The following is a 27,634-nucleotide window of genomic DNA, read 5'->3' as shown; positions in this document are numbered from 1 at the left end:
TCCTCTCACTTACACATGCATTTTATTTCATTGAAATCTCTCTACCATACCCTACTTGGATAGTTTTTTTACATTCTGTCTGTACCTGATGGAGAGTGAGAGGACCAGGTCCATTTTGAGGACCTGGCTTTGAATTTTATTTCTACCTCTCCTTATAAGTTCCTTGTTACCAAAAATAGGAATTTGTTATTCTAGTTTGTGTTATTTATCATAGTCTCATCTTTCTCCAGTGCTCTACTTTGTGCTCTTACTTGGTATACTGTCCTGGTACCTTAACCCCATGATCTGTGCTTTGGCTGGAAGTAATTATTCAAACATTCAGACTCCTGGGCTCTAACAGCAGCCAAGCAGAGTGGGCATTAAAAATCACTAAGCTTATAGTCTGGAGGGTCAGGGCCAACAAAGACCAAGGAAAAGCAGGAGAAGAGAAGCAGGAGCTGCTGCTTGTGTGTATAAAAGATGACACAAGCTGGGTGTGTGATGCACATCTGTGATCCCAGCACTGGGGAGGCAAAGCAGGAAGATCATGAGTTTGAGGCCAGCCTGGGCTGCATAGCTGCACAGTGGGAACCCAAGGAAGGAAGGAAAGAAGGAAGGAAGGAAGGAGGGAGGGAGAGAGGGGAAAAAGACTACATGGTATGAATCAATTGTTCCCAATAATTTCTATTTTGGGCATTGTGCATTTTATCATCAGTTTCTTCCAGAAATTCTTATTTTATTCTCCATTCATCTCCTCTTCTTGTGTTTCTGCTTTACATTGATCACATATGCCACGTAATTCTGCAGTATCTTTTCATATTTCAGATAAGCAATCTTTATTTGGCTGTGATTACTTCTGCACAGTGATGATCTAAAATAATTAGAGATGATTTCCATTTTGCGTATATCCAAAGTTGCAAGTTAACATAAAATTACTTTTGTTATCTAATCCTGCTGTGCCATAAATCTTATCTTTGGAAAATTTCAAATGATTGGTGTAAATGTATGTAGCCACTAGGCATGGTGGTGCATGCCTGTAATCCCAGCATTTGGGAGACAGAGGCAGAAGGATCACAAGTTCCCAGCCAGCCTAGGCTATGTATCAAAACCCTGTCTCAAAAAAAAAAGTGTGCAGTACTTGTTTAAATAATGCCAGAGCCATATTAAAATGTTCCAGACACAAATATAGTATTTATGACACATTATAGTCCTTTAAGATTATTGGCTTGAGTTCTCCAGGAGTGTCACACATCTCTCAGGTGTTGAACATAAATTATGCTTCAACAAAGCTGTGAAAACCAGAGCACCTCCTATGTACACAGGAAAATGTCGTGTACTGTATTGGATGGGAAGAGTCTGGGTGAAAGATGTATGTATGTCTGCATTTCAGTTATATGCATCTGAATTCTGCCCAAAGTAGCTCTCTGGTTTGAAAGGACTTTTTTGCTTCTTCAACTAGTATTTATCAAGCACAAATTAGATATTTTTGGCAATGGAAGGAAGTTGGGGACAGGCCAGACGAATGTCATGTTGTAAGAGAGCCTGCCTGCTAGGAAGGAAGGCACAGAATAAACAAGTAAATAAATAAACAAGATCATTTCTGAGAGTGATAAAAGAAAGGAGCTAGAACAGGTTCTTGTGGTAAAGACTGTGGTAAAGAAGGGTATGTGGGTGGAGGTCTCAAGAAGTGACATTAAGTGGAGGCATGTCCCATGAGAAGGGACCAGCCATGGGTGAAAGCATCCCAGGCAGAGGGAGCAGCCACCCTGAAGGCTCTGAGGCAGGATCTGGTTGGTATTTCTGAAACAGGAAGAAGCACGGCAGAGCAGCATGAGAGATGGGAGGAGCTGGTCTTGAGTTTCAACTTTTCTGTTGTGGACCTTTTGGCATGCTGTCTGCTGAAGCCTCACGTCTTTAATCACATGAAGACATGCATAGGAATTCAAAGGAAATCAATTTACATTAAAATATAGTTATCAAAATATTTAAAAGACAAAGTTGCAATATAAAATGTGCTTTTTTATTAACACATTTTGTAGCAGATCTAATAATTGACATTAAAGTAGCAATATTCAAAATATCTGCAATAGTTGTAATGTGATATGAAATGTGTGTAATTTCTAATGGTGACAGTCGCAGGTACTGCCAATGCCACTGAGACTATCTGCATAACTCAGTGGAATACTAAATTTCAATTAGAAGATGTAAAAATAAAGATGGGGTTTTTTTTCCTACCATGGACCCTACAGGAATCTTGTGGACGCCAAGGTACAAATACCTAAGTTTAAATCATGTAGGGCTTTGTAGACAAAGTGAAATTTTAAGCAAGAAAAGTGGTGCAATCCTGCTGCTTTATAGATCTGGCTTCTAGGGCTGGAGACATGGCTCAAATGGTACAACACCTGCCTAGCAAGCACAAAGCCTTGTACCACCAAAAAAGAAACTGGCTTGTAGAATAATGGGAATGGAAGCATAAGAACCTAAGGAGACTGACACGTTTTGAATGAAAGATGAAGTAATGCATTAGAAATCACCAGGAGTGTGGTACACCTATAATTCTAGCACTTGGGAGATGGAGGCAGGAGGACTACAAGTTCAAAGCCAGCCTAGTCTACATAGCAAGTTCCAGACCACCCTGGACCCTGTCTCCAACAAAAGAAAGTAATGGTATTAAAGAAAGAGATGGGGGCAGGGGATGAGGAAAGGGAGAAATAGGGATGGTACCAAGGTTATCTATGAGAACAACAAGGTATTGGTGTTGCCACAAGCTGCTATGGCTCAATCTGGGAAGAGGAAGAGGTTTATTGGAGATATGGGGTAGAAGATGTTGAAACCAGTGTTCCGTTGTTGGTCTTGTAAAGTTTGAGCTATTTGTTGCCCACATGGAAAGATAACAAGTGAGCACCTGGAGACACAGGCCTGGTGCTCAGAAGAGGGTTGGCCTGAGGCTGATCACCCACTCTTTTGATGTTTTGAACTGACTGGGAACTTGAGAGTTCCGTGGCATTGCTCTACAATTAGAGGGGCCTTTGCCACTCCCCTCAGAGCTGAGAGAGATGCCCACTGTTCACTCCCCTAGAGAAGTGAAGAACCTGATAAAGGTCACTCAGCAACAGGGAAACTGCAATCCATGTCCCATTTCTTGCTTCCAAGTCTGTGTTCTATCCCCTGCCCAGTGCTGATTCTCCAATTTTATCCACCACAGGATTAATCAAAAACCATGATCAAGATTTCAGGTAGTACAGAAGCAAACTGAAAAAAAACTACTAAAAGCGTATTAGGCTGGAGGATCCAAATATTGCCTCCTCTACCATGTGTCCTGAACAAGAAACTTAGCCTTAGTGAGCCTTAATATCCTTATCAAAACTGGGAATAACACTGTCTGGTGTTATTAAATTCAGCAAAACTATCTGGTACATGATAAACACTCAACATATTTTTAGTTAAACTAGTAATTTTTAAGTGAACATTTGGTATTGTATACTTCTTAAATATTTCAAGGTAGTATTCTTCTAGAAAAAAAAGTAATTGTAACTAAAACAGAAAAAGGACCTCAAATAATTTACTGGATTTCTCATGCTATTTCATGATCTATGTGAAATACAGCATTTCACAGTCATTTTCATCTTAGGAAAAAAGCTTGAAGCCAGGCATGGTAGCTCACATCAGTAATCCTAGCTACTCAGGAGGCAGAGATAGGGAGGAGCACAGTTCAAGGCCAGCCTACAAAAAAAGTTAACAGGACCACCATCTCAACAAATAAAGCTGGGTGTGGTGGTGTACACCCGTCATGCTACACATGAAGCATGAATAGGAAGATCACAGTCCAGACCAGTTTAGACAAAAACAGGAGATCTATCCCAAAAATAACTAAAGCAAAAGGAGCTAGGGGCATGGCTCAAGAGGTAGAGTCTGCCTAGCAAACGTAAGGTCAACTTCCAGTACCACCAAAAAAAAAAAAGGAAAGAAAAAAAAAAAACTTGAATAGAAAATAAAGGTTATTCATCTTGTAACAACAAAACAATGTATAGATATTTCTCTTGGAATAGAATGCTGTCTCTATTCTAGAAGGCTAAAAGCAATGAACTTCACAACCTCGTGTTTATATAGCCACAAAATTTCTACTTTCCAGTCAATTTAATTAGTCCAGCTAATTCTGTAAGATCTCTCCTGGTCAGAGCTACTGGCAACTAGTTGTTTATTCCTTTTCATTAAGCATCCACTGTGTTCCAGCACCATTCTTAGGTCAAGGTGTATATAAATGAACTAGAACAAAGCTCCTACCATCAAGGAGCTTTCATTGAAGCAAGTAGCAATACACAGGCAAGAAAACAGATAATAACTGAATGGCCTCCTTTCAAAACTCTGTGAGCTCTGTAGAACATGTGGCTGGTTAGTGTTCACAGCTTAAGGAGCATTTCAGTGAGAAGTAGCCTTTGAGCTGAGACTTAGATGATGAGAGCCAGTCACGCAAGATACAGGCAAAGCCTGTTCCATATGGAAACAACCAGGGTAAAGGTTGAAAATGAAGGGACAGCGAGAAGGGGACATGGTCAGAGTGGTAGGAAGGGATGAGGTCAGGCTCTGTATTAGCAGCCGGAGAGTTTGGACTTGAGTTTCAAGCAAAGAAGCAGCATGATCTGATTTGTGTTTCTACAAGTTGACTCAGACTGTTATTTAGGGACTGGATTGTAGAGTGGTCAAAGCAGGAACAGGGAGACCATTGCCTCCAGGCAGGTGATGATGGTGACCCAGACTGGGATGGTGGCTGTGGAAGTTAAGGTTACAGATTGCAGGTCTGTTGAGGATCGTGCCAGTAGGACTTACAGAAGGGCTAGAGGCAGGGGTAAGACACAGAAAGGAAACAGAATGCCTGAGCAACTAGGAGATGGGTGTCATTTACTGATATGGAAGATTTAGAAATAAAGGGCTGGGAGGATTCTGTGTTACACAAATGAAGTTGGAGTTGTCTATTAGTCATCTAAGTGGCCATGTCAAATATCACATCTGGAACTTTGGAGCGAGGCCAAGACATGAGCAAATCCTCTGATAAGTTCTTTTGTGAGGTGCCTTGCTTCAAGCCCGGATTGATGGACATCTTGGAGCCATGTCCCCTGGAGTCAGAGTATCCTTCTCTGTAACTTCAGCTGACCTGGAAAGTCACTGACAGACTGTGGTGTTCAAGGACTTAAACATAGGTGGGAATTGTTTTGGTTTTATTCTCTGAAAAGCACGGTTTTCGGTTACATCTTTAGTTTTAAATCACTTACCTCCTGATCACTGCACTCCCCTTCCACATTCCATCTCTACAGACAAGTGGTACAATTCAGTGTAGAATTCCAGAATAAGAATTATCCCGAGAAAGGCAAACGTTTTGTTAATAACACTGCCAAGTGTCAGATTAACAGGACATACGCAGGCAGAGAAGCCCAAGGAGTCAACATTATAAGACCTTGCCTTCTCTTTTTGTAATGCCAGCTCCATAGATTTCTTATGGTTTCCCTTCTATCAGTTTCTTTCCTTCTCATGATGGTTTCTCATTAAGGAGATTCATGGAGAAGGTTATAATCAATGAGAGCTATTAGCTACCAGAGTATAACCTGATTCTAGTGCAAACTGACTTGCACAGTGTCCTGTCTGCCTTGGGGATTTAAGTCGATTAACTCAGACTCTGGGGTGGGGGAGGGGCAGAATCTAATGTCCTATAGCACTGCACTCCCTGTGCCCCCACCCTCCAGTTAGGGATTTAACATACTGACACTGTAATTAGATCAAACCCACAGTTGATCCACCTTGAGAGCAACCTCTGGTGCTTCTCACCTTGGATGTACATCTCCAGCCAGTGAGTGAGGCCACAACACTGGTAGTAGAATGGTGCTTTACTCCCTTGACTGTGTCAGGCCTACCCTGCTAATTACAGTGGGGTTTCTCTTTGGTTTGGCTGTTTGTTGACCCTGTATCCAAGAATAGATCAACCTCACGGTTCAGGAACAAGTTAATGATTGGAATGAGACTGCCACAGAAAAATAGACAGCTCACCACCAGCAATTTCAACAGCATGATCTTTGTGTGCTTCATGTTTTTGATGGAACAGAGAACAAGAGGCAGGAAGGATGCCCCCAGCTGCCCACAGAGCTCCTGGCAGCCATATGGGTGGTCCTGCCAGGTGAAAGATGGCATACAAATCATTGGCCTTGACTTTTAAAATGCAGCTAACCACCAAGTATGAACTGAGGCTTAAGGTGAAACCAAAAGCTCTTCAAGAGCCTTTGCAGGGCACAGTGGCTCATGCCTGTAATCCTAGCTACTCAGGGCATGTAGATCAGGAGTACTGTGGTTCAAGGCCAGCCTGACAAAAAGTTATTGAAACCCCATCTCAACAAAACAAAAAAGCTGCACATGGTGACATGCACCTGTCATCCCAGCTATGCAAAAGATGGCAGTAGGAGGATCATAGTCCTGGCTGGCCTGAGGCAAAAACAAAGACCCTATCTGAAATAACTAAAGCAAAATGGGCTAGAGGGGTGGCTCAAATGATAGAGCATCTGTCTAGTAAGTGTGAGGCCAGAATTTAACCTCTAGTACCACCACCCAAAAGAAAAAAAAAGGAAAAGGAAAACTGATAAACAGAATTGTATTTTAGCTGCAAAAGCAGTCCACACATAGCAGTGTGAATTAATTGGTGTCTCACACTGAATGAAGTACAGTATGTAAATATCCCTTCTTATACTGGTAAGAATTGTTAAGGTCTGATCATCCTCCACTCCCTCCATCTACTCCTCCTCCCCATTTTTTAACTAAGAATGATGAGATAGCATAGTGGTTAGAAATACAGTCTTTAGAGCTAGACTGCCTCAACCAAAGCCAAGGGTAATCTTTTACAAATTACTTAATTCCCTGTGCTTCATTTTCCCTATCTACTAAGTGATGGTGCTAATAATGACACCTCTTTCAAAGATTATTAAGGAAGAGTAAGTGAATTATTATAAGCTATAAGATAATGCTTGACAAATAGTAAGGCCTGAGAAACATGAGCTATTGCCTCCATTCTGCATTAAGTACCTGCTATGTGGCAGGCACTGTGCTACACACACACTGCTATTATGTAGGTGAGGGCCAGCAGGAAGATGGACACACAAAAAAAGCTGTCTTCTGCCTCAACTGCCCTTTGCTGAACTTTTTTGGATGCTTAGGAGATGAGGTACTACTGTAGAATGGGTACAATGAGTATTGTATAATACTCATTATTACAATACTCAAATGTATTATAAATATATGTATGATATATGTGATGGATAAGAGAGGCAGAAGACATACAAGAACCAGAAAATATGCCAGGTGCAGTGGCTCATGCCTATAAATTCCAGCTACTCAGGAGGCAGACATCAGGATTCAAAGGCAGCCCAGACAAAAAGTTAGTAATATCCCCATCTCAATCAGTAAGCTAGAAGTGGTGATGCATGCCTATGATCCCAGCTACTGGGAAGATGGAGAGCTGATTTTGGCCCTGGGAAAAAGTGCAAGACCCTACCTGAAAAATAACTAAAGTAAAAGGGACACAAGCACAAGACCCTGGGTTCAAACTCCATTATTGGAGATAGGGGGAGGGAGAAAGGGAGGAAGGAAGAAGGGGGAGAGAAGAGGGTCAACTTTTGACCATGATAAATTAGGGCAAAATGTATGATAATGTAGCTGAGATTAAACACCTAGAAATAGGACCTCATTGTGGTTAGTTAAAAGAATTAACATAGAACAGAGCAGCAGCAGCCTAAGAAAATTTTATGAAACTACCATGAATGTTTATTCAGCTATCTGAATAAACATGCAAAATCCTAGCACACATAAGCACATGCATTCACATTGTCATCTGATACAAAATGTAAAAGTCAATCAGGAAAGAAAGGATGTAAGACTGGATTGAGTCTTACCTCTATCACTTACTTGCTATCCATCCTTAGCTGAGTTATTAAACTTCCTGCTCCCCAGTATCTGCATCTATGAAATAGGGATACTCTTAGCACCCACTTCACAGGACTGTGGTGGGGACTCAGCGAGATAGTGTGTGATAAACTCCAAGCTTCCAGACTAAACCTGCCCCCAGCCATAACTCAGTAAGAGTGTTGAGAGTTTTTTGGCTGCACTGGGGTTTGAACTAAGAACCTTGCATGCACTTGCTAGGCAGGTGTTTGAGCACACCTCCAGCCCTCAGTAAGTGCTTTTGTTTGTTAAACACTAGCTCCCTCTCTCTCTCCGTCTACGTGTATGTGTTTGTATGGATGTGTATATTTTGTACATTTATTTATACAAGTAATCCATGTTCATTTTAGAAAAACAGTAAGATATATACCTAAAAAATTTAAAGACCACTCATAGTTCCACCGGCAGTTTGGTCACTGTTTTGCCAGATGGCCTTCTAGTCTTTGTCTATATACATACACTATGTCCATGTAAATGTCAATTTCTGTGTCTTTGTAAATACATCATTACACAGACAGAATCGTACTATACATTCATTCTGACCAGCAGAATTCTTTTCTGCTCAGCATTATATCATGTTAATAAAATATAAAATGTACATTATCACTTGAAATTACCATATAATGTTCTATTTTAAGTAAATTCCATAATTTATTTTGACAATTCCATATTGTTGGAAATTTAAACTGTAATCAAATTTTTTGTGTTCTAAACTCTACTTGAATAAAAACCTTGTATGATGTAGTTAGAGGCTTTGAGAATAGTCCTCACCATAGCTCGGTGCAATGTTTGCTTGTTTCTTTGTTCCTCAATAAGAGATCGTTGGAGCTGTTCTCTCCCAGGCCTACATCTGCCTGATAAGTAACACTTGGGGTTCTGAAGATGACGTAGACTCTGCGTAAGAGTACTAATAGCAGCACATAACAGAGTGAGCTAAACTTCCCCAACAATTGTGTTAGTAACGTACAGAATCCAGGCACTGGGTGATTGTGGACATAGAAAGTGGCCTGGAAATCTCTCAGGAATACAAAGGACAATTAGAAAAGAGGAAACTGGGAAGACGCAATTGTAATTTCTAGTTTGTCTTTTGCACGTTTATTTTTTAATTTATTGTGAAGGGAGTGCTGGGAATTCAACCCAGGGTCTCACACATGCTTACTATACCACTGTGCTACACTCCCAACCCCTATATATTTATCTTATCTCAGAGTAAATAGTGATTCGTAATTACTTCCTTCCATATCTAAGTCATTGCATTGGGCAATGTCAAAGTCCTCATAGGTGAATAAAGTAATAAATTAGCCTTCATAAAATATTTCCAGGATTCCCAAGCAAAAGGAAGGAAGGGAGGTTGTGGGCAAGGATGTTAGCGTCTCTTTGCACATGGGTAGTGTATTTATTGTGGCCTGCTATTGTTCTGATAATTGAAGATATAGAGCCAAGGATGCTGGACTTCCTGTCTGCTTCCAGGGAAAGTCCAAACCGCAAGAGAACTAGTTTGCTGTGATTTGGGTACCACTGACTTAAAAATCTGAATGGGTTGCAATTTTAATTTTCAAATATTTCACCAGTAACAAGTAGGAGTAGATTGATCCTGATCCTCTTCTCAGTTCAGCCTCTGAGTCACCTGGAGCAATCATTTAACCTTGCTCAGACTCTGTAAAATTGGGATAATAACGATCTATTTCTACTCTCCACTTCATAGCAATATTCCCAGAATTTAGGCAAGAAAACGTTAATTAATAAGAGCTCTTTGAATTTCTTCAATGTTGCTGAAATGTCTGAGGTGATATGACAACACATGGCAAGGTTAATATATTTGCACCTGATCATTTTGGTATTTATATTAAATATTTATAATGCTGTATTTATACTCACAAACAAATCAACTCCCCCTTATCTGTCTTAAAATTTATTCATGTCCACTTTTGAGTGGAGCTTGACTTTTTTCTTATCTCAGCACATTTTTGGAGGGGAGGTGGAACTGGTGTTTGAACTCAGGACTTTTTGCTTGTCAGCCCTTTTCTTAAGGTGGGTTATCCCTTGGACCCCATGTGCTGGGGATCCTGCCAAATATCTGAAGAAGAAGATCTGTCACACACTTTCTTCTGTGTCTTTACCTCCTGCTTCTTCTGCTTACTTCCTGAGGCTTCTACCAGCCCTTCCTCAACTTTCTTGTGCTATTTGCGGCTCTCCCAATTCTTCTGTACTTCCGTGATCATGGGCCCTCCCTTCCTTTCCCGTTCATCCCTACCCACTCTTGTTACCCCCATCCTGGTTCTCTCCCTCTCACCAAGGGTTTTGTAGGAGAGCCTGCCCTGACCACTTGGGGGTATCTTCTTAGTAGCCTATAGCACTGCTGTCTGGCACCAGCAAACAGTATTTCTAGGCTGGTGCTGACAGACACACAACACTGGGACTCTTTTGGTGGGGACAAGACAGAAGATACCTCACCTCACCCCATCATTTGTGCTTGACCTCACTCCTTGGGACTCCTTGGCCTCTGCCATTACAACATGGGACAGTGAGCTAGAATGTCAGTTATCTGGGGTTGTGTTTTAATGCTAATCTGAAGGGCAGCCCTAGGCCTTGTTACCAGTCTGTAGTGTAGGCCTGGATTGCATTGTGATCCATCATAGAATGGATGGCGGGAAGCATCTCCTTAGTCAGCAGTTACCCAAGTGGGAAGACAACACCCTGCTTCCCTTCCTTGTCTTTCTACAAGAAATTTTCATCTCTGTCTTTCAACAGCATGAATTTTCCCTATCCTTTTGGGGATTGGTTTATTCAAGATAGTAGCACCATCAATATGTGGTCCTAAGTGAGAAGGATCAGGGTCCTAAAAGCCAACAAAGGGCATGGCTGACCTCATGGCATCAGGTGAGTCTGTGTTGAGGGTCCCCAAGACAACCTTCAGGCTCCGTGATTCACTGGAAGGACTCTGGCGACTTAGAAAAGCTGTTATACTCATGTTTATGGTTTATTGCAGCAAGAGGAAAAGGTGCCTGGGGCAAAGACTGGCAGGAATCAGGCATGAGCTTCCAGGTGTCCTTTCCCAGTGGATAGTGGAGTCATGTGGACACAGCAACAATTTGTGGCAGTGTGTGCAAAGAACTGTCCCTCAAGGAAGGTCACTTGAGCCTTGCTATCTAGGATTTTTTTTTTCCCCAGTACTGGGGATTGAACTCAGGGCCTCAAGCTTTCTGGGCAAGCACTCTACATCTTGAGCCATGCTTCCCAGCCCTTTTGCTTTTAGTCTTTTGTTTGCTTGTTTGTTTGTTTGTTTGTTTGTTTCAGATGGAGTCTTAAGCTTTTTCCTGGACTGGCCTCCTGTCACTGTCCTACCTACCTCTGCCTCCCAAGTACTGGAATTACAAGCCCCAATATGTAGGATTTTTATTGGGGTTAGTCACATAGGCATACAATACCTATGTAGCCGACCTCAGCTACTCAGACTGCAGACCCCTAAGACAAAACAGTCATTCAACATAAGTTACATTACTGGTGTAAGTGACCTGATTAAGCTGGCATTGTGTGTCCCAAGGACTCAGGAGTGCAAATTGTTCCTATCAGGCAGAAAATTACAAGAAATCAGACTCTCCTCAGGAGCTAGTCCAGAGCCAGTCCTAAAAACAGGCCTTCCTTGGGAAAGTGCAGGATTTGAGCAACCCAGGGTTTGGTAGGTTAACTCTTCTCTGTATACATTCCGAAGGTCAAGAGGAAGCTCTCGCCACACTTCTTATACCTCAGCTCTTACCTTCTGTATTAATCATCTTCATGTTACTACAACAAAATTTCTGATGCAATTCACTTACAATGACAAAACTTTCATTTGGGCTCATGGTTCTGGAGTTTCAAGTCCAAGGTCAGCAGCCCTGTTGGTTTGTTCTTCCAGTGAGGGTGGCACATTAAGTTAGGAACGTGTGTCAGAGCAAGTAATCATATCTTGAGCCAGGAAGCAAAGAGAATCCCCTTCAAGACTTGCCCCCAATGACTAAAGGGCCACTCTGCAGGTCCCTCCTCCTAAAGGTCCATAGCACCTCCCCTGGCTGTCACTCCAAGGACCTTTGGGAGATACTCATCTAAACCATAGCACCTTCCAAGAATAACTTCATCTCTGTCCTTCACATAGGATCATTGTGAGTCAGAACAGTGTTTTCACAAAGAGCAGGTCATCTACAGCAAGGACACTGTAAACGCCCATGGTTATTATCGCAGTCATTATTATTCAGGGGATGGGGGCATGCGAACGGGCCCTCAGGGCTTCCTTATTATCTCAGAACAGAGCAGAAGTGCCTTTTCCCAGAATCTGAAGGGAGTGACACCTTCGGAGCAGTGTGTCTCCATCGATACCGGTATTTAACCTTCTCCCTTACTTTTCTCTTTTTCTGGCAGTGGCTCAGAAACCCTGGCCCCCAACATGAGAAGCGGACTCTGTTTGGAGACATGGTGTGCTTCTTATTTATAACTCCCCTGGCCACCATCTCAGGCTGGCTCTGTCTGCGGGGCGCCGTGGACCACCTGCACTTTAGTAGTCGGCTGGAAGCCGTCGGACTGATTGCACTCACTGTCGCACTCTTCACTATTTACCTCTTTTGGACACTAGTAAGTATGGCCGTGGCCGGGGGCTCAAGTCAGCTGGAGCTGGTGGCCTCACAAATGGCGCAAGCCTTCCCCCCCATCTGTAGGACCTCTCACCTGCCCAGTAGAAAAGAGATCTTCAAATGCTGGCATGGAAGTATAAGCTGGTGTATGTGTGTGCTTGCATGTATATGTGTCTGTCTGTCTGTACTGCAAGAAAGAGCAGATCAAGTAAAGAAAAAGCCCAGCTCCTGAGCACCCACAGTCAAAGACATTCACTGTGGACATTTGTCTCTAGTAGACTAGAACTCCATCTGTCATAAGGCACAAACATCTCTTGCTGATGTTTCTCACTTTTGCTGGGACTGTAGTATATTATAAACGATGCACTTGGCTACAGTGCCAGTGCCTGCCGCTGCCTGCACAGATCTGGAGTCCTCCCTGCTGGTATTTGCTTCTTACATCCTGACACAGACTAAAGCCTTTGTTGGACGTGGAGCTGCACCTGGCCTGATGATTATTGTGTGTGTTAGGGTATTGACTCTGCTGCCCATAAAAGCACTAACTTATCTAGCTGAGAAACTGCCACCAAAGAAAAGCCATTTCCCCAATATGTGTTCCTACTGTATGAGGAAGAATTTTAAACATCTCTCCCTCTTTCTTATTCATCCTTTTAACTCTATGTAGTAAGTTGATCCCTGGGCACCAGTTGGCAACAACCACAAAATGCAACATTTGCCCTCCATGCAAACTGTGGAACTGTGAGCTGCAGGGAAGGACACATGGTCCTCTGGGGCCCCCTGCTTCCTGGCATTACCCTCCTGTGCCTGCTCATTTCTCCTCTGAGCATGTGCCTTTGTTACTCAGTAGGTATTTCCTGTCTAAAGTGTTGCTGCCCATATTCCATAGCACAGTGTCAGCTTAGAAGCTGCTCAGGGGCTCACACTTCCTGTCTTCCTGCCTCCCATACCCTGTTTCTTCAGCTGCCGCTCCAGTCAGCTTATTCATTTCCTATACCTCATCACATGACTGCCAGCTCTGTCCCTCCCCTCCTATGAGAGTGCTCAGACTGTAAAGAGACATTTCAGTCTCAGAAAAAGGGACATGAAACTGGGAGTATTCTACTGCTAGGAGCTTAGCTGGTTAATTTAGACATTCTGTAACCAAGCTAATGAAGCCCCAAATGAAAGTATCATTGCCTCCTTTAAAGGTCCACACTTCCAAAGGGTGTCTGGGTTCATTGTGCATATGGCAATGAAACTGATCCAGAAGCTTCTATCACAATAGATGAGGGAAGGGTTAGAAATATGAAATCAAATAGTTACTGTCTGCTGCACCACCTTGGAAAGTCATTCCACTTGTCTGAGCCTCAGTGTCCTCATCTGTGAACTGGGTTGACAGTAATGGCCTACTTTCCCTGGAGCTCTGAGATAGGAAAGTACTTTGGAAACTAATAATGAAATGTGAACATTTACCATATGTAGACATTTTCTCATCTGATTTTTCTTAGAAGAGCTCTATAAGGAAGGTGGATGAAGGTGAACCCCACATGCTGGGCTTTCAAACCCAATTTAAGGCCTTTTTGGAAACCTGCTTTGTAAAGCAAGATTCCTAACATGAAAGAAAATGGGAATGGTGGGAAAGGAAGAAAAAAAGGAGGAAGACCACCTAGAGAAAAATGGATGTGACCCTATTGAATGTACCATCTTAAGTGAAAGGAAGATTTGGTGGAAAGCATACCTAGATTTGGCTTTCTTAGGAGAATGATATAATTCATTCCAGAAAGGTTTCCAGAGGCAGTGCCACATAGTAAAAAACCATATGCGTTTAGAATCCAAAGACTCTGTGTTTAAACCCAAGATTTAGCATCCTATTAGCCGTATCTTTAAATAGGATACTTAACCTCTCTACTCATCTTGCCTCTTATACCAAAAAAAAAAAGGAAGAAATAATTGATAACCCCTAGGTCAACAGCTAAAGGGAAGACAGAGTGGAATAACATCTGAAAACATACTTCCAAACACGCAGCACAGTGCCCAGAGCTGTCTTCCAGTGGCTTTCTGCCACCCCAACTTCCACCCTCCCCTGGCCCTCATAAAATGCAGAGTAGCAGGAGGGAAAAAAAGGCATTTCTCCCCTTTAACTGGTGTGAAAACTGTGCTGTGGTGTCGGCTCAGCAATAGGTTACAGAATATAGAATAATTCCTTCCCAGATAAATGCTGTATTGAACAGGCCTGGCAAGAGCAGTAACTCAGGAGCTGACAGCACTTGGAAACTGCCCTACGGCAGGAACCCATTGTAAACAAGCTGTCAAGCTTAAGGAGAATATGCTGTGAAAATGTCTTAGGTAAACAAACACAGTGTCAGTCCCAGCCTGGCTCCTCAAAGGACCCATTCTTGAAAGTCCACTGAGGGTGCTGTGAAGAGGGACAAGCATTCATACATACACACCCTGACTACCTTTGAACCTTCTCCCAGCTCACTGGCCATGATGGCCAGAACTGGGGACTCCTGCCCTCTGCAACCTGCTGTGTTCCAGAAACTCACCTGGGACCCAGAACACTGGCCAACTGTGCCTCTGGAGCTCAAGGGAAAAGGTGCCCCCAAAACATCACTGTTCGTGTCACATGATTTGAAGTCCACAGGCAGGCAGGAGAGCTAGCTGAGAGCTGAACCCACATTAGCATGAAGACAGAACAGCCGGTCTCAGCCCCAGTAGAGGGTTGAAGGGTCGAGGTGCCATTGTGCCAGACGTCTTTCCCCTCACTGTATACCGTGCATGCAGGGCCCAGCGCAGAATGAAGCAAGTGAATGATTTGTTTCAAAGGCGACTCCCAGGCCATGGGTTGGTCATTTAAATTCTGGTCGTAAAGGGGGACCTCAGGCAGGATGCTGTCCCTGTGGGCTGGTTTGGACACTTCTTCCCCCAGCTTACCACAGCCTTCTGGGGTATGCCAAAGGTCAGTGAGCTGGGCCCGTTGCAGGAAAAGTGACTTACCAAAGCGCTGGTCCCGTCTGAATGCTCATCACACCACCTTCATGAGAAAGGACAAAATTGAACCATGTAGTCAGGTTTTCCAAAGTCTGCCATGACTTCACAGCAAACCTTCCTGCCCACAGCCTGTCACCTCCCTGATGAGGAGAGGTGGCTGCTAACATTTTCTCCCCCTTCTTTTACTCCTTTTACTTTTATTCATGATAGGAACTCCTTGTAAGTAAACCTGCCTGGGATTTAAAAAAAAAAAAAAAAGGTGGTTAATGTCCTTTAGGTGAATAAATGAATAAACTTCAGAAGGGCTGGACATGTGGCTTCAGTGGCAGAGCACCTGCCTTATAAGCACAAAGCCCTGAATTTAAGCCCCAGTACAAAGAACAAAAAATGCCAGGCACCTGTGGCTCACACCTGCAATCCTAGCTACTTGGGAAGCTGAGATCAGGAAGACCGTAGTTTGAGACCAGCCTAGGCAAGTAGTTCTATGAGGCCCCATCTCCAAAAATAACCAGAGCAAAATGGACTGACGGACGGTATGGCTCAAGCAGTAAAGAGCCTGCTTTGCAACATGAAGATCTAAGTTCAAACTCCAGTCCCACAAAAAAAAAAAAATAGAAAATTTATCCCTTAAGGACTGGTTCTTACTGTTTATTTGGCAGTACTAGGATTTGAACTCAGGGCCTTGTTTTTGCTAAGCCAGGTGCTCAACCACTTGAACCATGCCTCCAACCCTTCTATGCGTCTGTGCTTTAGTTGTTTTTCTGAAAAGGGTCTTTTGCCTGAGGCTGGCCTCTCGCTGTGATCCTCCTACTTATGCCAACTTATTAAGATTGGGTCTTGCTAACTTTTTGCCAGGGGTAGACTCCCAATCTCCACCTCCCAAGTAGCTGGGGTTACAGTCATGAGCTACTGAGGGGTGGTTTTTGGTTTTTTTGTTCTGTTTTGTTAAATAATGTCTGTATACCTTTCTTCCTGCCCTCTCCTTAAAGCCTCAGAAATGTCAGGACTATCTAACTGAGGCTCCAAACATTATTGTTACAGTGTCTTTTTGGTTTGTATTGCTTGTTTTTTCCTCACTGACTCTTTCCCTATATTAAATCTTTTTTTCTATGCTTTTGCATTGCTAAAGGGACTGTACAGCATCTAGACACAGGGCAGTCATCTAAACACAGGTGTGAGGCCACTTCATATCTATGGCCTCCTCTGCCTTGTGCTCAGCTTCCTTCATTTTCCTGATAAGGCGTCCTCTCCATATGATGCTTTCTCCTTACTGATTGAATTTGGCCTGCAGATCATGGTGGTTAGCAGCAATTAAATAGATTAATAAGCTCTCATCTGTTTGTCTACATAAGCGGGTTGATTTTTTAAATTTTCTGGCCAAGGTATAGGGAGACCTGCTAAGTCCTTGACTTCTCGTGCTCCTTAAAACGGCTCTTCTCAGGCTTGAGCATACATGTGAATCACCTGGGGATCTTGTTAAAATGCATTCTCTGATTTCTTAGGTCTGGGTGGGGGCGACATTCCGATAGTCTAACAAGTTCCCTGGAGATACAGCCTGAAGCCAGTCCACCAAGACCACACTGAGAGAAAGCCTTAAAGGAAATTCTCTCTCTCTCTCTCTCTCTCTCTCTCTCTCTCTCTCTCTCTCTCTCTCTCTCTCTCTCTCTCCCCTCTCTCCTCTCTCTCTCCTGTCTCCCCTCTCTCCCCCTCTAACTCTTTCTCCAGTTTCCCTGAATGTAAAAGTGTCACAAAATTATCTTCTGCCTTTCCACATTTAACACAGGTTGATGGGCTTCATATACATACATGAAACAGAACGTGGGGCTTCAAGAGAAGAGGGAGGAGAGATGGGGGAAATCTAACCAAAGTACAATTTAAAGCTATTGGGAATTGGCACAATGAATCCCCCCCATGCAATCAGTATATAGTAATAAAAATGAAAATAACAGGCCAAGAATGAAAACGTGTACAAAGCTCCGTGCTAAGTACTTCCTAAGTGTTGCTCAGATACCATTGTTCACCTTTTACAAACAAGGAAACCGAAGCCTGTCTAGGACAAAACCTCACAAGTCAGGTGAAGGACGGAGGTTCCTACCCTGTGTGCCTGGCCCCAGAGCCTGTGGCCAGCTGCCTGCAGTCCTCACTGCTTCTTTTCCAATTCCTGACGCTGAATGTGCACAGCTCTTTCAGTATCGTGGAGAAGGGCACTTTTTATTTGAAATTCAGCTTTCCTGTAATATACCCAGATTCCAAACTTCTTGTATTGCCAAAGTTCTTTCTGAGTACTTGCCTGCTTTCTGCTTTTCCTGCCCTTGGGCCTGCCTCTGTCACACTCACGAGTAGCACCAAGCAGCAACAGGACAGAATAGATAGAAGAGAAAACAGCTTTTTAAACAAAGAAAAAAGTCAGATCCACATTGGCATGCTCGGGGCCTTTCAGAGAGAGCACATCTGTGTGAGTTTAAAGGCTTGTGCTTTCATACCCAACTGTCTCTGGCACTCGGCCTGTGGCATATGTGTCCTGGCCTCAGAAATTTGAGTGAGTGGCCTTGAAGTTCATGATCCTGCCATGAGGCCATCGTCCCTTTCTGATCCAGGTCTGTCCTCTCCTCTACTTCCATGGGGTCAGCCACTTTCTCACCCACAGGGACCTATACAATCCCCCATCCCAAGACCATTAAATAGCCCAGAGCTGGATGATTTGTCATTCTGAGTTCAAGGCCACCTTCCTTCCTAGCACTGAGCAAGGCATCTAGATGCTTCCAAATGGAACCTACCCTCAGTTTTAAAACCTGTACTTCCAAAGTACAGGTTCTTCATTTTCTGGGCAGGCCATCAGTTTATACCAATCTTCTCAAAACAAACGGGTCTGTCTCATTCCAGTGTGTTTACATAAACAGCAAGCCCTTTGGGATATAGCTATGTCCCAGCTGACCAGAAGATTCACTGCTTGGTCTGTCAGGTATCATGAGAGGCTTAAGTTTGAAGCAGTGTTGCAATCAGAAAACATGGAATCTTCATTCATTCATTCACTCACTAAACTCTTGAACAGCAATGTCTGACACCGTGATCAGTGTTGGGTGTGCAAAGATGAATGCGATACAAAGTGCTCCCAATACGTGGGGAGAGAAAATCAAGTGCAGTGATTTACAGGGGACTCCATGCCACACAAGTACAGTTCACAGTATGTACAAGGGTGTCCTTTGTATCATAGTGTTAATGGGGTCTGCTGAGTTGTGCAGCGCCTAACCTGCAGGGAAGTACACGAAGCTCTGGCATCTGTCTCATTTAACTGTCAGGAGCCCTTGGGGAGCAGACAGTCACATTGTCCAGGTCACACAGCTGGATAAGGGCCAGCAGCTGCCTCCAGCCATCCTTCTTTATAACTGATGCTTTGGGGCCCACAGCACTACTGATGCAAAAATAAATCCAAACTCAGAAGAACCTCATTTTCCTATTCATATCCTACTTTTGCCCAGTATGTGGAGGAGAAGAGGAAGCTGCCATACTAGCCCTGCCATGTTCATATGTGGTTGGTGGCCCATCTCCAGCGCTCACTGCTAGAGCCACTTGCCAGGATTCATGCCCCAGCACAATGCTGGCAACCCTTCTGTTCTAAGTGGCATGTTTATTTCTTGGATTATCAACTTCTGCCTACCTGTATACCTTCTCTTACTTTTCCTTTCCTATCCTAGGTGTCATTTAGGTACCACTGTCGATTGTACAACGAATGGCGTCGGACCAATCAGAGGGTGATTCTCCTCATTCCAAAATCTGTCAACGTACCTTCTAACCAGCAGTCCTTGCTGGGCCTCCACTCGGTCAAGAGGAACTCAAAGGAGACAATTGTTTGACATCTGTGTGGTTGGTTGGTGGGTTGATTTGTTTGGGGTTTGGAAGTTTCTGCACTGAGCCACCCTCAAGCCCTCCCTTAACCTTGTGGGTCTAAGAACATCGGAAGCTGCGTTAGCACCGCACTGGAGCAATGAACTCTGCAGAAGAAAGAAATGCTGTTTGACTTCGAATCATGGATGCTGCACTCGTGATATTTGCTAAGCTGCCAGACATGTTTATTTAGCAGATACTTTATGGAATTTTCTGAACACCTCTTTAACATGTGAGGAAGGTTGTCCTGCTACGGATGCAATTCAATTCTTCCTTTTTTATTACTATTTCAAATATATCTAAATATATATTAAACTTAGATGATAATCAAAATCAAAAAGTCAATGTAAAAACTGGTTTCTTGGTTTGGATGGATTTTATTTGGGTTAGTTTATTCGTTTCCTGGTTTCTACAGTGGATTCTTTGGGGTATTTGATAGCATGAGTGGTCTTTTTCATCCCTTTCATGACCCTTACTCAAGGAGAAAGCAGAAAGTCTGCAGAACAAGTTATATTTGAAGGATGTTTTGTACTAAACTTCATTGAATTATCCAGTTTTTAAAGAGAAAAAGGCGTGGCAACTTGCCACAGTAAGCCGTTTATTTAAATATCATTAAGAAGGAAAAAAAATATGGTGAGAAACACGCTCCTTTCAACTTGTTTGGTACTGACAGCTGATAGAAGCTATTTTCTAATAATAAATTTCCAGTGTGTGAAAGACAAATCCTACTGATTACGATACTCTTTCTTTTTTAAATCATGGAACCTGTGAAGTTTGCCAGTGTAGGTTTTTTAAAGAAAAAAAGCAAAAAGGCTGGCATTACCCCCTTGTCTTTGCTGCATGTCTTCATTCTGCATTCCTAATGTATCGGAGGATCATTAGACATTTCGAGGAACCCTAGACCCGTTTTGCATATCAATTAGCATTCCCATCACTCTATTGAATTTCTAGCTTGACAGGTAGATGTGGCAGGGGGAAAAAAGCCTGTCCTGGCAGCCGGGCACTTAGTCTAAGACCCCTTTGTCAAACTTTGAAAAAACAGGATCCCACACAGTGCCTTTCCCATCCCGGAATAGACCTTTCTAGGGGCTGGAGCTTCCCGCATTGTCTGATCGCCGCCGGCTTTGTGTGGGGCTGGGGGCGCGGAGGACAGGGCGGGCCTGGCTTCCGCCGCTCACGACCCACTTTCTGGGTTTGGCTGCAGCCCCGCCGGGCTCCCGCCTCGGGCGCAGAGGGCAGAGCGCGGCGGCGGCGGCGGCGAGGAGGCGGGTTTCCCCCGCAGACCGATGGAGCTTGCACGTGTCCGGTTTGTCGCCGAGCCTCCATTCATAGGCCGCTCCCGCGCTGCCCGCGCCGGGAAACAGCTAGACCGCCCTCCTGCAAAACTCACGTGGGCTTTATGGCTTGTGACAATAGATGTCCTCCCCGCCACGCGACGCTTCATTCCAGAAACATACTTCTCACCCTACTGTTTGCGCACCCCTTGCCCCTCCGGGCTGTCATTAGCTGCACCACCATCAACCGCTTCTTGATTGACCTTTTTAAAATGCAAGACACCGCTGGCTGCACGCAGCTGTCACACATCACATGTCTAGAGCCAAGAGTCCAACTTGGTAGTTTGTGATAGCCAAAACTGTAATATACTTGATAAGTAATGCTCCCCAGCCTGGGTCCCAGAGCTGTCAGGGGAACCAGTGACACCCCTCAACTGAATGGAGCAGCCTTCAAGGGCTGCCTCTTCCAGGAGTTAAAGAAGTGGTGGATTCTCAGGATGGATTTCTACTGAGGCTGGCTGCAGAGAATTCCTGCTGCCTTGGGCCATGAGCTGAGACACAATGACACTACTAGAGGTAGGCAGGGCCCAGGTGGCTCTCTGGGGCTCCTGTGTGGGAAGGGTAGTACCACTGTGCCATGCCTTGCCCCCAGATTGCATGCCCACCCTGGGAAGTAAAGGAGAGCTCAAGCTGGAAGGGTAGGTTGCAGGGGGATGGGGCAGTGCACCCCTTCCCCTAGCAGCCAAGAAGAGATCCGTGGGACCCTTCCCCAGCCACCAACTTGGACCTCCAGTGAGAGGTTATGGCCCCTATCAGCACCGGGGCCTATTGGGGATTCTGGAAACTCCTGGAGCTTACTCCATTCCCTCTTGGCCTTTTAAGCTGAGGTTGTTCAAGATAGATGAGGCTAGGGAACTGCAGCGTAAGCACAAGGGCGCCCAGCCAAGAGAGCACAGGGACAGGTGGGAGCTGAAACCCGGCTCTGCTCCTTTCTCCATACTGGGCTGCCTGGAAGGAGGGGGAGTGCGTTTTGCTAATTGGCACAAAAGCACCACATGGGTGACCAACAGCCTTGGTAACCTGTACTCTTTCTTTCTTTTTTAAAAGATCAAGAGTGAAGCAGAGAGCTAGGTGTGGTGGTGTGCACCTGTAATCCCAGCTACTTGGGAGGCAGAGATGGGATGGATCATAGTTCAAGCCAAGCCTGGGCAAAAGGCTCAAAAAGCAAGCCAGGTGTAGTAGAGCACATCAGTAATCCTGTAATCAGAAGGTGGAGGTAGGAAGATGCAGTACTCAGACCAGTCAGGCAAAAGCAGAAAAGAAGAGGAAGAGGAGGAAAGAGAGAAAGAAAGAAGAGAACGAGAAAGAAAGAATAAATGAAGCAAAGGGAGGGGTAGGGACAGAGGCAGGTAAGGATCCTGCTGGCTTGCTGACTTCTTACCCAGCTCTTGACTCCTTGCTGTGATTGGGGTCCCTTTTTCTTTTCTTTTCTTTTCTTTTTTTTTTTTTTGCAACTTAATGTAATTTTTATATTTGTGAATCTTTTCACAGTCCATCTGTGTACACAGACTTTTTTTTTTATTCATATGTGCATACAATGCTTGGGTCATTTTTCCCCCCTGCCCCCACCCTCTCCCTTACAAATGATTTAAATGATCAGTAATCAGAGATGACTGTGTGTCACAGAGAAGCCAGAAAAGGGAGTTAACAACCTCAAGCAAGCCCAGCATGCCCTTGCTCTCTCAGTGCATGTTGTTCTGCGTGTCCTCACATGGGGAAAGGACACAGAACATGGCGTCCACTCGAATCCTACAGCTCCTCAGAGAACTGAGCACGCACTCAGATGAGCTATAAAATCCAATTAAGGAAAAAGAAATGATGTGATTTGGAAGTTACTCTGTCTTTCGTTGTCCCGGGTGCCAGGGCTCTGCCACAGACGTCACTTTCATCTGGACAGTAGCCACAGTCATCTCATTTTCAGGGAAAGGTGGTCATCTGGGTCATGAAGGAGCCAAAGGAGGAAACAAAAGTGAAACCTCAGCTCAGGCCGGCTGGGGCAGCTGCAGGTCCCACGTCCTCCCAGAGCCCCCGTGTTCCTTTATTTCCTCTAGCCAGCCACAAATCTGTGCCTGTACCACTCTCTCTCCAACCATGTTTGAACCCCCTCAGCCTTCCCTGACACACCATGCAGCTTACCAAGCTGTTCACACTAGAGCACGTCCAAGGCTGAAGAACCTGAGGAGGAAAGACAGCTAGGAAATGAATTCAGTAAGTGTTTCCTTTCCACTTCAATCCAGAGTATTCTAGAAGCTGCCTGGACACCACCCATACAACTTTACTCCCTAGAACTGCATGAGAACTGGAGTTGTGACTCTGAAGCCTGGAGTGGCATGAGACGTAGACCAATGAATGTAAGGGGAACAGGATTTGGGATTATTTTAGGACAAGAACGTTGGGACTATAATGACCCTGGCTTGACACCATCCTTCCTGGCCAAGCACTTGGCTGGCAGGTGGACCACATGATTCCTGGTCCTGCTGAGATTGGAGCCATGAGAAATTGGCATCCGGGTAATGATGCCTGGGCAACTGCTAACTCTGAGAACGCGTCAGTTCTGTAGAAACACGTGACCTTCCATCCTTTTCCGACTTCACAATAGCCCCATGTGTACGAATTGGCTTTGGGACATTCTGCCTTTCCATTTGCTCTTTTGGTTGTTCTCGGTGGTTCTGTCTATTGCCCAGTGCAATGGAGTGGAAGAGAAGCAGCTATAGAGTCAGGACTACCTGAGTTCAAATCCTGACTGCACAATGTCCCAGCTGAGGACTGTGGAAAAGTGACCCACCCAGCTTAGCCTCAGTAAAATGGGGGTGCAAGCTACCTCATATCATCCTTGTGAGATCTGCAAGGCTTACTTCCAGTACTTCATGAAAGGATGGAAACGCCCTCACTTTCTGCTCTATCACTCACTGGTGCTGCCTCCTGGGTTATTTGGGCCTAGCCTGGCTTTCCATGAACAATTTTGAAAATCAGTTTGAAAGACCATAAATAAACTATTTTAAGTCTTTTTTGAAGAAGGGCTAATTTTAAATAATCAACAGATATTTATTGAGCATTATGTAGGAGAAAAAGAAATATAAAAGACCCTTCTGGAGGCTGAAATTAACTGGCTTGGTTGAGGTCTTTGAATCCTGTGTAGATTTTGTTTTTTCTTACATTTCCTGAAACTGAAGCCTATAGCTAATGGCGAATTCATAACTGATTAAAAAAAAAATTGTCCATTCTTGGTTTAAGCTACAGAGAAAACCAAATATCTGTTGGTCCTCTGCATCGGTCCTCTGCATTCCCAGAAATGAGGGACTTGTGGGTCACTGAAATTGTACATCTAGGGCTTTGTTGGAGGCCCTTGTTCTGTGTACAAAAACAACAGAAGGAGTGCAGGTTTCGGGAGCCCTGCTTTATTTTCAAACACTGTCTTTTTTTGGAATACACTTTTCCCCTACAAGGGACAGTTTCCCCATCAGGGAATGAATAGATAAGCCCTGGCAGAGATTTGATTTGTGGGCATCAGGTACAAAGAATTAATAATATATTTTATAGTCCTTAACACAATTTCTTTTGTCTTTTTTTTTTTTTTTTGGTGGAGGAAAGTACAAAGTTTTAATTTCATCTGCTTTACTATGCGCAAGAATAAAGTTCCCACGTTATGCTTCCAGGCGCTGTGCTCTTGCCTTGGGTTTGTTTCAGGGTGTGAGCGGGAGGGAGGACCATGGTCACTTTGTGCTGCTACTCTGAGAACACCGTCTTGGTGCTGTTTATCAAACAGTACCGGGGATAGCCATGCACACTGGATCAAGAGATGCATGGGGCAGGTATGGAGCCTCCCCTTCCTGTCCCTGGTGTCCCACCCTCCAGCACCTCCATGCCTTCAGCTATCTGTAGGCTCCATGACAGTTTCTATCACCATTAGCCTGTGCAAGTCTAATTTGTTTTTATTCCACAAAGACTTCCCAGGAGCCATGCACCATTCAGCGCTTTGAAAATTTCCTCCTTTAATCCTCGTAACAGTTTTATGGCCACCATAACAAAACTGAGTGCGCTCAAACAATCACTTTGTTAAACCTCACTATTCCATGGGTTGGCTCAGGCCTGGCTGAGCAGTTCATGAGTAGTGCGTCTTCTGTTCTTCTGGGGGTCTGATACAATCAGAGGGAACAGGTGCCCCTCTGTGTGGCCTGTCTTTCCACATGGCGCCTCAGCTTTCAGGGACCCTTCATTCCCTTACTGCTCAGGGCAGAAACAGGGAAGACACTACTGTCCACCTGCATTTTCAAGGCCAGAGTAGCACTTCCTGTTGTTCAAAGTGGTAGCAAGCACTGCCTCTTGTAAGAGGAGCCTCAGACAGAGGAGCAGAAGTGTTGGGAGGGGCCATCTTTGGAGATGTGCTACCAGACCCTGTTTATGGGAAGTTTAATCAGAGGAGTTACTTACCCAAAGTAGCAGAGCTAGTAAGTGGCAATGCTGGTAAGTGGCAATGAACCCATGTGGTCATTGCTTCTGACCTTTTGGCTAAGATCAAGTGCAAAACCCATGTGTCAGACTCTGGAGTCTTTGCTTTTTTTTTTTTTTTGGTGGTGTTATTGGGGTTTAGACCAGGGCCTCCCCAGGCAAGCATTCTGCCCCCTGAGCCAGGCCCCAGCCCTTTTTTGCTTTAGTTATTTTTTTGGAACCAGACTTGGGTTTTTTGCCTGGGGTTGGCTTTGAACCTGATCCTCCTACCTACACCTCCTTTGTAGCCAGTCTATGCTCTCAACCACTTTGCTATAATACCTTGAGTGGCTAGCTTTAAGATATTTTCCCCTTCGTTCCTAATCTCTGTCATCTTCCTCTATGAGACACCGCTCTAATATGTTTGGTATAGAAACTGAATGTGTAAGCATCTTTGTAAAACGTGTTGTCTTGTGAGTATAAATCTTAATTCACATACAAGGCATAACTTTCCCCCAACTCACTGTGTTTTTAAGAGCTCTCCATGCTGCTGCACACATATCTAGCTCATTGCTTACAACGATGGCCTGGGATTCCACTTTACTTTCCATTCCCTTAACCTTCCCTCTAAGCCTCTGACCCAACCAACAGTGCCGTGATGGATGGACGCTGGTCCACACCTCCGTGTGGTCACATGGAAGAGGTTCTCTGGATTGGTGTCCATCCGAGGACAGCTGGGTTATTGGCTACCAACATACTTCTCTATTTTTGTACCAATTCCTCCCCAGTAGTGCTTGTTTTCCCATTTTTCCATACCCTTTCTTACACTAGCTATTATTTGTTCATTTTAATCAATCTATAGTATAAACCTGCCTTATTGTTTATATTTGGTCAAATTGACATTTCTCTGTATCCCTTGAGTTCTCTTTTTCCTTTTCAGTCTCCCTGTTGGTTTACTATTCTGTAAAGTCTGCCATTTGTTCAACTCTCTCTTCACATTGTCTGCAATGCTTTGTTGAATAGAAGTGCTTAATTTTGACGTAGTCAAATCCGTGTTTTGTACTTTTGGTGATCTTATTTAATTTTAAGAAGTACTGTCTCGTTGCAAAATAAAGAAGACTTTTTCCCCTACATTCTTCCTTTGGCTTTATAGTTTTGTCTACCACGTGCAGGCCTCTAATCTAGTGGAGTTGGTGTGGGATATGGTGTAAGGTAGGAATCCAACTTAATCTCTCCATAGCAGGAAACTTTTCCACTCCACCTACTAAGCAGTCATTCATTTGTAGTGACACCTGTCTCACTGATCTGATTCCATGTTAACATGGTCTGCTTTTGCACACTCAGCTTACACCTATAGTCTATCTGATCCTGCATTACCTCACTATGTTTCTGTGACTTCATACTACGTCTTGATAGTCACAGGAATGAGCAACTCTTTCCCCGCTCCACCAAATTCACTCTTCTTGTTTTCATAATTGCCTTGTGGTCAAGCCTTTTATTTTTATGTAGAAATTCTAGATGGAATAAGACGCCTTAGCTGAGGCTCTGTTGTCTGTTTTTGGCAGCTCCACTCTGCAGTCTGTGTGAGGGCCCAGGACTCAGTCCTGCAGACAACGTCTGACAATAAAATCAGCAGTCCTGAGTCAGGAGGTCTGCTGTGTGAAGAGGGGTCCCCCTGAGGCAGACACCGTTCCAGAACGGGTGGTACCTGCCCTGCCGGACTCTCAACAGTGTGCTGAGGGCAACTGTGGCCGGAGTGACCTCTGCAGCTCTGCAGACTCCTTGCAAGTCCTCAGCTGGAACTTTTGCTCAGAAGCTTGTGGAGGCTGGAAGGGTTAAAAGGAAAGAATCTGCTTCATCCCAGATGAGAAGTACTAAGAATCAGATTCTGCCATGGTCTGTCAGGTCAAGGGGTATGCAGTCAAAGGAATCTGGGTGGGCTTTATTTTTTGAATGAACCTGGTGAAAAATGCACTTGATCACATCCATGTGGGAGACTTGGGTTCCTTTGTGTGTGTACCTTACAGTTCCATCCCGATTTATATGGGCAAGAGTTTAGAATCCAGGTACACCTGGTTTGGGTCAGTAACTATTTTCCCACAAGAAGAATCAGGTGTCCTAGGACAAAGACCGGACTTTTGTTCAGGGACAGGAAAGGTAGAAGACAAAACTGGAACACTTTGTCATACCAGAAACCAAGAAGGGCTACCATGGTTATGTCCAAGACACAGGATATAACTTAAGTGGCCTCCCACTAGCCTAACATGGAACAAAGTGAGCAGTGGAAAGAATAATGACTGCGTGGAATTGTTACACATCATCCAGGCACTTTAAAAAGCAAAGCTCACAAGCTGGTGGTGGTATATGCCTATCATCCCAGCACTTGGGAGGCTGGGGTGGAGGAGAATCCCCAGTTCAAGGACAGCCTGAGTGACATAGCAAGTTTGAGGACAGCCT

General features: G+C 44.3%; 1 protein-coding gene across 5 annotated transcripts in view; it reads left to right on the top strand.

Moving 5' to 3' along the window:
• The window catches only part of Marchf3 (membrane associated ring-CH-type finger 3), a 136,258-nt gene extending 116,120 nt beyond the window's left edge, over nt 1–20,138 (top strand). For 4 of the 5 annotated variants that reach the window (XM_074076603.1, XM_074076604.1, XM_074076606.1 and 1 more), the window contains 2 exons: nt 12,352–12,561; nt 19,226–20,138. In XM_074076603.1, coding sequence (XP_073932704.1) covers nt 12,352–12,561; nt 19,226–19,384 — 369 coding nt within the window. In that variant the 3' untranslated portion in view covers nt 19,385–20,138. The remainder of the gene's footprint in view (nt 1–12,351; nt 12,562–19,225) is intronic. The other variant, XM_074076607.1, reaches the window with a different exon arrangement.
• Nucleotides 20,139–27,634: the final 7,496 nt, after the last annotated feature.

Source organism: Castor canadensis, chromosome 6, assembly GCF_047511655.1.
Source record: "Castor canadensis chromosome 6, mCasCan1.hap1v2, whole genome shotgun sequence".
Taxonomy (NCBI): domain Eukaryota; kingdom Metazoa; phylum Chordata; class Mammalia; order Rodentia; family Castoridae; genus Castor; species Castor canadensis.
Note: the sequence above shows the minus strand (reverse complement) of the source record. Positions and strands in the feature narration are given on the sequence as shown.